This window comes from Mastigoproctus giganteus, chromosome 12 (genome assembly GCF_048544385.1).
Source record: "Mastigoproctus giganteus isolate SK-2022 chromosome 12, ASM4854438v1, whole genome shotgun sequence".
NCBI lineage: Eukaryota > Metazoa > Arthropoda > Arachnida > Uropygi > Thelyphonidae > Mastigoproctus > Mastigoproctus giganteus.
In genome coordinates, this window is record NC_143586.1 from 142,339,287 (window position 1) to 142,351,754 (window position 12,468).

The window sequence follows — 12,468 nt, forward strand, 5'->3', positions numbered from 1 at the left end:
GTGAATCAGAATAATTACAATTTTCACAAATCTAAAGGTAACCTTAAAATAGCTTGCACCACTCTGAACAGTTTTTATTCATTCAGTATGACTGAATTCCCATGGTCGCTTGGGGAACTAATGACTGCTTAGAAAGTAAACGGAAGCAAGTTTATGAAATATGTATATGAGTATAAGTCACTGTGTAAAAATTGATGACTTGCATCACAATCACGAGTGCTTGGACAGTTCTCTGTAGATGACACATGGTTTTCATCACTTCAGTTCTTCAATAAGTGTGATGGTAGTGAGAGGTATCTTTAGTTGAAATAAGTTCTTCCTTAGCTTAATGCCAGCTTTTTGAGTCCTGTACTATTCCTTTTTATCTTGGTTTAAGTCCCTCTAACTCTGCATTCCTTCATGTACTCTTCGGTTGTCTCCACCTTCAAAATTAGGATCCTATTTGCTGGTTCATCCCTACACTTTCTCTTTACATGTCTGAACCATATCAGTCTCCTTGCCTTCTGATAATTTTATTCTTTCTGGTAATTGCACTATCGATTTTAATATTCATATTTTTGTCACATTCAACCTTTGTTCATGTCTCTTTTTTAACACCCAGCACTCTGAACCACACAAGGTGTGGCTATTAAGTAATGAGACTGTGTATACAGTCACTACACACAAAGTGCCACCTGTGAAACAAAGGAACAGCATTTGACTGCGAACCTTTCCCCCAGTTTTCTGCCAAGTTACATTCCAACACACTCATTCTCTTTGCAGTGAAACAGGTTTTTGTTACCTTGTGTTTCTACAGTTTGCTGGAAAAATGACAGACAAAAGAATTGAACAACGAATTAACTTCAAATTTTTAATAAAAGTAAAGAAAGCACCAACTGAAAGTTATGAATTGTTACATGAAGTTTACAGGAAAGATACTATGGCATAAAAGATTTTTAGAAGGAAAAGAGAATGTGGAAGACTATGGATGACTAGTCCATCCAATATCCATGAAAAATTTGAATATAAAGATTAAAGAGAAGACTCCAAAACTGCATTTCGGTATTACGAAATGCAGTTTCACTATCTCACTCCAATCCATCTAGTCTTTCATTCAGACACCATGGCATATCCCCTGAATGTTCCTTCTCAACTGATCTAAAATCACTGCATTGAGAAGAACCTGATGCAAACTACCATAATAAACTAAGGAAGTTGTATTAGAGTGAAATATGTATGCCGTATCAGTTTACAAAGAAATATGTATGCATGCATTATTTTATGAATATTAATTGAAATTTCACATGGTATTCATGATATTTAATTTTCAACCAGTTTTTGTTAATTTATGTCTTTTTAACTGAGAAATCAGTTAAAAAGACATAAAGATTCACACTGTATTTCTGATGATGATAGATTAGTTTATCTTTGACATTTTCTTCCCCCCCCCCCATTTTTAGCAATCAAGTAGTTCCTCTTCTTGGCCGTTTCAGTGAATTGAATTATCTTCTTGATATCCATGGTGTTAAGATGGGGTCAGTTGATGGGATTTTATTTGATGTTGGCTTTTCTTCTCTGCAGATGGATGAAGCAAACCGTGGCTTTTCCTTAAGTAAAGATGGTCCTTTAGACATGAGAATGGATGGAACGAGGTAAATTTTGTTTCTTAATGTTCACAAATATTGGCAGTTGATATGGTAGGGTTTAAAATAAGCAAGAGAGACTGAGAATCTATATGTAGCAGGAACGTTAAGATTTCTAGAAACAGGCAACTTGTTCCACAGTTTGATATTCTTATTCAAAATGTTAGTTATGATTACACTTCTAGCACAATACAAAGAATTATTTCAGTGGTTTGAATGCTTTAATTCAAGCACTTATAAATAGAAACTGTAGTAATAATAATTTTAAAAAAACTAGCTCATATACAAATGACAAGTTACACAGAAATAAATTTGTGTAACTTTGTTTCTGGATGGAAGTTGGCAGTATGTGTACATTTCAAAGGTAATTTAATGAGTTGTCTTGAAATATTTGAAGTAGGTGTTGCCATATATTATCAGTGTTTCCATGTTATTGTAGACATTTTGTAATAGGTGGCTGTGATTCTCTTGTCTGATTTTAGCTAACAAAAGCCAAAATTTAATAAATTCTCTGGATTTCTGATCTAGATGATATTACTGTATCAAAAAAAATTAACTGACTTTTTTTTTAAACTTCACTGTAATATTGGCCAGTAAAGTGCAAAAATTCAAAATTTGATAGAAGTGACTGGCATGGTCCCGTGTGAAAGGATTAAAGGAATTATCCAAAAAGCCATGAATTTTTGTAAAATATACCGAATGAAAAAAAAGTTACATATGAGAAATCTAAGCTGATATCTAACAGTATTATAGATCAGGTAAGAAAAGTGGAAGCTGTGTATGAGGGATAGAGAGTTCTCATATGCAAATGGCAGAAAAAAAGGAGATGATGGTCTAGAATGGTGAAATTAGACAATCCGATGTTTTTGAAAATATCACCTATTTGGCCCATGCAAATCATTTTCCAGAGAGAGGGAGAAACTTAAGCATTGAAAATACAAGGCAGGTTCCTTGACCTGTTTAATAAATGTATTTTCATTCCTATTGGCAAATGGGGGCATAGGGTGAGTAATGTTATGGTGAGAAGAGTGTTAATTTCAGATTAGAGATTTGCCTTTCTTGGGATGACTTGTGCCTGCAGAATGGTTTACAATGATGCCTTTCGAGTATTGGCAGGGCAGGGGCCCATAGATATAATAATAGTGAAAAGATTTTTTGAGGCAAAATTTAAATAATGACATGCAGTTTAATGAGGTGTTTAACAGTGAGCAAAGTTACAAGAGGTTTCTGGACTTCTCAAGTGCCTTATGATTGAGGAGGAAAGAAACCCCTGGAATAATTTTCTGAATATGTTTTGTGATATTTTAACGTAGCAACGAGAATAAGATCTGGTGGAGTAACATGCTCACTGCACTTAACTGTGTTAGGTGATGAGATTGGCTAAGGCACAAATATTGTGATTATTGTAGATATAGTGTTGTTAAGTGCAGATGGACTGATGCTGAGGAAGCACCAAGTGACGTTTATCAGATGTCTATGTATTTCTTAACCTGGATGTGAATGCCAGAGAATTGGCTATTATAAGCCATTATTGGACATTAATGGCTGACAAGCCTTTGCTTCATTAATTTTAAAACACTATTGAAGGTAGCATGAATATTGCTGGACAAATTCACCAACCTTCTACTCTTGGTGGAAAAGGTGCGGGTTTGTATCATGTCAATGACACAATTTTTATTTGCTTTTTTATACTGTGGCCAAGTTAGTCAGTGCAGGGAGGACTGCATGGTTTTTCATCCAGTAAACACAAATCCTACTGCAATATGCTAAATGTACTGAAAGCTCACAGCTTGTTTTCTTCGTTTTGTAACACAATCATGGTACATTGCGCTGCCGTCTACAATTATTTGAAGTGAATGGTTAAGGTACAATACAGGAACAGCTTGATAAAAACGAAATTAGCATTAGTAGAGGCATATGATGCAAGAAGCAAGCTTATGCAGCATCAGCCAAAAAACCCTCCTCCCATTTCACCCCTCCATTCGTTCTAAATGCCTGTCCAGCTCAGCCTTAAATTTATTTAGGCTATTAGCTCCCACAACAAAAGATGGAAGCCTGTTCCACCAATCAACTACCCACTGGGTAAAGGCAAATTTCCACACATCTGTTCTACAACTATCTTTCCTCAATTTGAAACTGTGCCCCTCAGGTTCTTGGTCTGAGGAAGAATCCCATGAGCATTCAGCTTGCTCAACCCATTCAAGGCCTTATAACCTCACAGGTGCCTACTCTCAAGGCACTGCAATTTGCAGAACTTAAGCCTATCTTGGTAAGAGCACCCCTTTGTTCCCTTCTTTGTACTAGTTTTAGCAACTCTACATCCTTCCTAAAATGAGGCCTTCAGACCTGTACGCAGTACTCTAGGTATGGCCTGACCATTGCCTTGTATACCGGGATAATCACCTCCCTGGCAACCCGTCTGCACCGCTCAGTGAACTTCATATTTGACTGCACAATTACCCCCAGGTCTTTTCCACTTCCCTGAGTGTAGTACCACACGGTACGTTTCTCTTCGGTTATTGCTACCAGGGCTTGCAAACCGGTTAAATCGGTTTTCATATTGAGTTGTTGAAACCGAGCTTGTAAAGGCGGATTCAAATATTTTCTTAGTTAGCCCTCGAATATAGTTTTTTGTTACGCACATTTTCTTTTGTTTGTTTGTTTGTCTGGATCGTTCAACTGCTTTATGTTTTAAACATTTTATTTTATGTTTAGGTACAAATCTCATGGGCAAGTGGCCCAAATCTAGGAGGGGTACCTTTTACATTCCCACCTGTATCATGGCACGATGCAGGTGTACTCATTTACGACTGAGTGAGTCGGAGCGATAGCTAAAAGAAAATGCTCAACATTTCTCCGTTCCATCTATCTTGTTCACCAGGCAAGTTATGGAATGCACCTTATTGATGGTTGCCCACTAGAAACAGATTCACTGAATATTGCATCAAATTTCAATCGTAGAAAGTTTTTTGCTTCTTTATTCCTATTAAATTTGCGATCAAATGTTCTCCAAAAAGCATCTTCACCAAATTTAGCTTTTATGTAATTTTGAAAATACAATAGATTTAATTGGGGGAAAAAAAATTGCAAGTAAATAAATAAAAAAAATTTCTTTCGTGAAAATTTTGAAACTTGCCTAGTTTAAACTCTTCATTCAGTGCTTGCGGGAGTGACGCATAGTGTTGTGTCTTTGTTATCTTCAATATTTTTATTTAAAATTGTCAGTGATATAAATTCCTACTAATTAATGTCTAAGATGAAATCAAATGTATGGAATTATTTTGCTCGAAAAAGCAAAGATGAAGCACAATGTTCGAAATGTCAAGATAATGAAGTTGTCTGGAGGATCTACATCATCTTTGATGTTACATTTAAAGCAAATGCATCAGATTGACATTAAACAAGATAACAGTGATCCTCCCGTAAAAATGGTAAGAACGTTAGAAAACTTTATCGTTAAATAATCTATGGAAGAAGAGATTTCAAAATTAGCTGCTTTTAGATGGATTTTCTTTTAATTCAATTGCCAAGAGTGAGTTTATATAATCAAGCCTTCAGAGAAATAAATACGATAAATTACAACCAGCCTTACTGAATGGAATTAAAAATATGGTTCTGAATTATTATAAAACTAAGAAAGAAGAACTCATTCAGCATTTCAAAAATTCATTGGTTTTGGGTGCACGATATTCATTGACTCTAGACGAATATACATCTATATGAATATAAATTTGCATTCAAAAGACAATCATTGGTCGTTAGGTCTTAGTGAGATTAATTGTTCACTTGATAGCAAAAGAACTGAGGAAATTGTGAATGGACACTTGAAGGAATTTGGTTTGAACTTGGATGAGGATATTGTTCCCTGCAGCAATGATGATTAAGTTTGGCAAGCAAATTACACCTAATCATCAACAATGTATAGCCCATTGTATACATCTGTCAGTTATAGATGTACTTTATGAAAATAAATGGTGCACAATTATGGTGCCAAAGACAATGAAGAAAGACAGCAAGGCATGCTTTATCAAACCAACTTTACTGATGAGCTCATTTATTTCTTCAATCCAATGGCCAACACACACTATTAACAAAGTCAGAAAAATTTTCAAGATTTTTCGAAAATCGCCTACCAAAAATGACATATTACAAAATTTTGTTAAAGGATAATTTAATGGGAAAGAATATAAACTTATATTAGATTGCAAGACTAAATGGGATAGCATATTCTATATGATTGAGAGATTTTTGAAATTGAAAAATTGCATTCCAAATGCTCTATGTGCAGTACTGTCAACTGAAGCTGTGTCTGACGATGACTGGAAAACACTTGAATTGCTATGTGAAACTTTGCGACCGGTTGAAATGATTCTGAAGGCTATAACCTCAGAAGATACAGACTTACTTAAAGCAGAATCTTCAATAGAATTTCTGCTTGTTAAGCTTGATAAAGCAGAAAACCCATTGGTTTTAAAGTTTTGCCAAACTGTGGCTTTGCTGAGCTATCTACACAACCCCAAAAAGTTTAGGAAAGAAGATTCAGGTTCAAGAACTTTTGATTTTCCAAGTAAGCAAGTTTTGAAAAAGCATGCTGAAGAGATTTATCAGAGATTATTTGCAAAACATTCCGAAGGAGTCTTAGCGTTGAATGAAGGAACTGTTCTTTTAGAATAAAACAAAGACTCGTCTAGTTCCGATGTTGGAGATACACTCATGTGAGAGTATGATAATGTAATGAAGAGCCTTCAAAAGATCCGAGTGAACTGGAAATCAGCAAAGAATTTAAAATTTTGGAGGCAACTAGCAGTAGAAGTGAAAAGCTGGAGAAAGTTTGTAGAGCACTGCTGACCATTAAACCAACACGTGTCCAATCTGAGAGAGTGTTTTCGATCACTGGTCTCTTTAACACAAAAAATAAGGTCAAGTCTATCAGGAAAAATACTTAATATACTGTGTTTTTTAAAGGATCATTTTCAGAAAAAAGCTGAGCAATAAATAGTAATTTCCCCAAGCTGTTTTTTTTTTTCATATTATTTTTTTTGTTTACTATACGAGAAGATAGTTTTTATTCAAAGGATTTGAATACAATTTGTAATTTTGTATAATCTCAAGCTGGTTACTTTTTTGGAGCATTTATTTTTTTTACTATAAGAGGTGATAGATTTTGTTTAAAAGATTTGATTACGATCTACCCAAGATAAAATAAATACCTGTGTTATAAGCTTTTAGTTATTTTCCCTAAGTCTGAGAAAACCGGTTTTATGCAAGCCCTAATTGCTACCCATTTACAGTACTTTGCATTTGTTAATGTTAAACTTCAGTTGCCACTTTTCAGCCCATTTTCCCAACTTATCTAGATCCAGTTGGAGTAGCATACTGTCATTAAGAACCCTGCAAACTTGGACATTAAACCTGATATACCTTCATCAGTATCATTGATAAATACACAAAACAACAATGGGGACTTCCACCAATAACATTTGTCGATGAAGGGCAGTGTCCATTGATTACCACTCTTTGTAGTCTCCCACTCAACCATCCCTTAATGCCATACCTCTCCAGTTTGTGCAACAGTATCAAAATCATTTTTGGCATTCAGTTCTTTTGTAACCACATCATAATATCCAATCAAATTGATCAGACAAACCCATGCTGTGTCTTAACTATTACTGCAGTCTTGTCTAGATGATCCTGCAATGCGTCTTTAACCAGCGATTCCATTATTTTCCCTGAAACACAAGTTAAAGTAACAGGTCTGTAGTTACTTGTGTCACCTTTGTGAATTGGTGATACATTTGCACAACTCCAGTTCATGGGGACTGCCCCTTCTGTGTCACCTGATTCTTTATATGCATATCTGCCACAAGCCTCATTAATTCATCTGACATCCACTTAGGCCTAAATCTTGAACAGTATTTCTTAGTTGGAATAAAAAGCCTAGTAGCCTCCAAAATTAAGTCCCTGAAGGCTTTCCATTTAACATCATCACTTGAGACCTCTGTAGTCGCCTTTACCTTGATGGTAGTTACATTGTGATCACTGTCACCCAGTGGTTCCTTTATTTGCAAATTCTTAATGCATGAATAATCACTGTTGATAATCAGATCAAGAGTATTACTCTCGAACATGTTGCTGTAGAAAACAGTCATGCGAGTGACCAATCCGCAAGTTCCAGTCAATATCTGGAAAGTTAAAATTCCACCATTATAAGTCATTCTGATTTACTGGCCCACTCTATTTCTCTGCACAATTACTCATCAGATTCATTATGTCTATAACACACACACACACCTCTCATTTTTCCTTTCCCAGTGCTTATTTCACACTGAACACTGCATTGTCCACCAACATCAATCGGATGCACTTCCTTAGGTTTTGTGTTTCTTAACAGCATAATCCCTCCTCCTTTCCTGTGCACTGCTTATATCTGTGACACCACTTTTCTGATATCCCAACAATATCTGCCTTTGATGTCTTGACTAGCACTTCAAGCTCATCAAATTTATTAACTATACTCCTAGCATTGCACTTGTTCTAATATTACTCCCAGCGGTCCTGGAAATCTCCAGGCTGCTGCTCATTCTAATAGTAGCAGTGCAAAAATTACTTTTTCCTGTAGCCACTGTTAACCTTTTACTCAGTGTGCTCCCCCCCCCCCAAGCTAGCAGTTTTCCAACCCACCTAACACTGCCTGAATAGCATCAGCACATATTCTTACACCCTTTCTATTTAAGTGTATCCCATTCTTGTAGAAGCAGTCTCTCCTGTCAACAAGCACAGACCGGGCTGAATTGATCAACAAGGCTCTCATTATAAACTCTCTCTCCTATCGTGTCTGGGCAGAATTGCAGACTTTCGCATTCAACCCCAACTCGTAACTTTTTTTCAACATTTACCTGTACTTGTTGAGTAAATCTGCAGATCCCTTAATGTCATTAGTTCCAACATGTACAACATCATCAACTTTTGCCCCTGGTAGCCATACCCTGTTCTACCTATCCTTCTTGCATAGTATATTCTCCATCTCCCTGACAATAGGCTAGGTTACCAATAATAACTAGTTCCTTTAGGACCAGTGCATTCTGCCTTGGAGTGAGCTTGATGGGTCCCTCATTTTTAATTTCTTCGAGGGCATTTACCTACACCTCAAGCTCTCATAGACTTCCATCCGAATGCTGTGTTGATGTCTAATTTCTTGACACCTAACTAACACACACACACACAGAAAGGCATCCTCCTCGGCTAGATCATGCCCTGTTTTAGAAAGGTCGGCAAACATTTTTTGAGACTGATGCGTTGGAGAATCGCCCTCTTCGTTTCTTGCTAGTCTGGGTCATGATTTCTGTTTAAATACAATTTGATTAATTGATAATACTATAATAATTCTAATATAGTGCTTTGTATTATGCTATGAGTTTGAGATATATACAGGGTGATTCACTACCAGTGCGACAAACTTGCAGGAGGTGTGTAGGGGGCACAAAGACGATTCAGAATCACATAGCATTGCAGGGTCCGAAATGCCTTCGTCATGCGGTAGAGGACGTTGAATGGGAGGTCGCGTGAACAGCGATCCCACTGGAAGTCAGCATTTGTGAACCGGTTCCCGAGGCAGTAGGATGGACGAATATTCAAACGTTGAACTAGCCGACATGCACCTCGCGTATGGAGCTGCAGACTGTAATGGGCGCACCGCTCTGCGCTTGTACCAGGAACGTTTTGCACGTGTGCACAGAAGGTTACGTGAGACTGGTTGTTTCACAAGAGGTACCATGAATCGAGAGTGAACGACGAGGACGCCAGACAATGAGGAGAATGTCCTACATCTTGCAGAAGGCAGTACAAGTACTCGAGCAATAGGCCAAAGATTGGGTATTTTCCAATCCACTGTATGGAGGATACTGTCAACAAACCAAATGAGTTCATACCATCTGCAACACGTCCAATCATTGGAGCCTGCGGATTATCCACTCCGGAGGACTTTTGCTACTTGGTTTCTTCAACAGAAACTGTTCGCAAATGCTGACTTCCATCGGGATCGCTGTTCACATGACCTCCCGTTCAACGTCCTCTACCACATGACGAAGGCATTTCGGACCCTGTAATGCTATGTGATTCTGATTCGTCTTTGTGCCCCCCTACACCTCCTGTAAGTTTGTCGCATTGGTAGTGAATCACCCTGTATATGTTAAGCTATTTCTTATCGACTACAAGATTGACACCAAAACCAGGAGTCATAACTTCCAAAAATTGCATCTTTTCTGACAAATGTTAATTACCATAATGACGTAAAAGAATTTAGATGTATGAGACAATCTTGTGAACATCTGGTCCAGTTTCTACTGGAATTAAAAGATCCTTTAATGGATTGGGGCTGGCTGAGTAAAATGGGACAGCGAGGTAGTTAGTGACTTTCGTTGAGAGTAATGTTTAGTATTGAGGCAAAATCCAATATTACTTATTGTATAATCTTGCTGCTATATTGTGCCAAGCAGTTGTGTATATGCCATAATGAAAAAGTTCAAATTTTACCTTGCCTTATTGAAAAATTTATAAAACAATCTAAGCTTCATTCATTCTTATAAATATATGTAATCTCAGTTTCAATTACACTAATTGGCTTTAATCATAAAGCCATTTTAAAGGTATTTCTTGTGCTTAGGTCTGCTCCTTTCCTAACAAGCCCTTGAACGCAGTGTAGTTGTCAAAATATATCATCACCTGCCTCTTGTTTGAAGAGTATTTGACTCCCAACAATGGCTGAAGAAATTTCTTTTTAGAAATTTTTAATACTGAAAAAACATCCAATTAGGTACAAATTAATGTAACTTTTTGATCGAGCATGTCGTAATTAAACATGCTTGCATTGTTCAGACGACTGTTTCTTGATTTAATTTTAATATAGTTAATGTTCAGAAATACGTCGAACCAAAAACTGAGAGAAGTCCAAATGCAGATATTTTCAAATTTATATATGGGTCTGCATTTTAAACTCATCTATTTCCATCCATTTGTGTAGAATTGCAAGGGCACCCTTTTGCCTCTCTAACTCCATTTCAAATTATGCTTCATATGAGATGTAAAGTTAAAGAGCCACAGGTTGCCAACTTCTTTTCTTCCTTTCTGTGTGTCAGTTGCTGAATGACATTTCCAAAGCAGCCATAGATCGCAGCGGGACTACTGGTTGGGTAGGCGATCAGATTCATTTGTGAAAATCCTTGTACTCAGAGCGTTCTTCTTATCTACAAATTGCATCTCTTGTCACTAGTTTTTTTTTTTTGAAACTGTGCAAAATGTCAGTGTCATTCGGATGTTCAGGTATTGTGACCATGTAAACAGAGATAGGAAAAATGTGGATAATGCACTTCCGTGAAAAACAGATAACTATTTGTCAGGTTAAAAGAAAATCACTTTTCTGATTCACAAAGGTGTCCAGCCTGCAAGGAAAGTGAACTAAAACAGCATTTTAAATTTTGTTAATTCTCAATAAATGTATTGTACTTAATAAAATTTTTGAATATGGACACCAGAGCCCATTGGGAATACGCCTTGATGTGCAACTCCTCTGTATGTGGTATAGGTTTTACCAGGTACCACTAAGTTTTAGAATGCTTTAGCTCTCTTAATTCGTGCAGCATCACTAATTGCCAGAAATGCAAACGGTGAGTACCAAGTTAATTTTCTTTCCTCAAGGGGAATTCATAATAATTCGCTGTAAACATTAAGCAGAGGTCCAACTGAGTAATTTAGAATTATAAAAATGGTTATATAGACAATATCTTAACAATAGGCTGTGAAAAAAATTTACGGAATATTTCAAAGTGCCTCTTGTGGTCTTCTGGCAGAAGAATTCTGAACATTCCAGAAGGTGTTCTTATATTTACTAGATTGAATGTATAAGAATCTGCAAAAGCATGATATTATTAAAGAACAGGTCTTCTCTGTTCAATCTAGTAGTGGCAGGGAAAATTAGGAGAATATTGTTCTGTAAGCAGAATGTTCATTAATGCCTTTCCTATGACCACATTTTAAAACTTTGTCAAGGGAAGCAAATGTTTTTTGTATAATGAACGTTCAACTGTGAGAGCAAAAGAATAGCCTTACCATTCTGTTAAATGTTGTAATACAGATAGATTAAGCTGGTGGATATCTTTTATCGATATTACAGAGTATATTTTCAACAATTAATGAAATTTATTATAGGCTTGTGTAAGGGCCAAGCCCTTAAGATTTTGTGAGAACAGGTTTTAGTTTGCCAGAAGAAATAAGAGAAAGCCTTGTGACCATCTTTAAACCAGTTAAGAATGGTCGTAGTGTTATTTGGTATTTCTGGCTGGAATCTCTCTCTCTCCAGCCAGGAAATTAGAGAAGGTAAGATTTCACTGTGAAAAAAAAATTTAATACTCATATTGATTGTGCCAAGGAGGGATTAAAAAAATAATTTTTTTTTTTTTTTTTTTTCTCCAGGTATAAAGATCAACCAAAAGCTGCAGATGTTGTGAATAATTTAAATTCACAAGAGTTGGCAAAGATACTTCGAATATATGGTGAAGAGAAGTTTGCAAAAAAGATTGCAGCAGCAATTGTGGATTCCCGTTTTATGATGAAAGAGATTCACACAACAAAAGAGCTTTGTGAAATTGTAGCAAGTGCTTTGCCTGAGTAAGTATAGATATATTATAATTTGATCATTCTATATAGTGTTCCAGAACACAAGAAAGGAAATTCTTGAAACATGCGTGATTGTCTGTAGAGGTTTACTATAGTGAAAATAACTTTTCCATCTTGTTTACTTCCAAACTAGAGCTACTACATATAAAAGAATTTAAGTAAAATATCACTAATT

General features: G+C 36.3%; 1 protein-coding gene across 3 annotated transcripts in view; it reads left to right on the forward strand.

Annotated features, from left to right (window-relative positions):
- Positions 1–12,468, forward strand: part of LOC150077474 (12S rRNA N(4)-cytidine methyltransferase METTL15) — a 39,208-nt gene that overhangs the window by 22,594 nt on the left and 4,146 nt on the right. For all 3 annotated transcript variants that reach the window (XM_090385663.1, XM_090385664.1, XM_090385665.1), the window contains 2 exons: positions 1,440–1,631; positions 12,090–12,284. In XM_090385663.1, the coding sequence (XP_090241789.1) occupies positions 1,440–1,631; positions 12,090–12,284 (387 nt within the window). The remainder of the gene's footprint in view (positions 1–1,439; positions 1,632–12,089; positions 12,285–12,468) is intronic.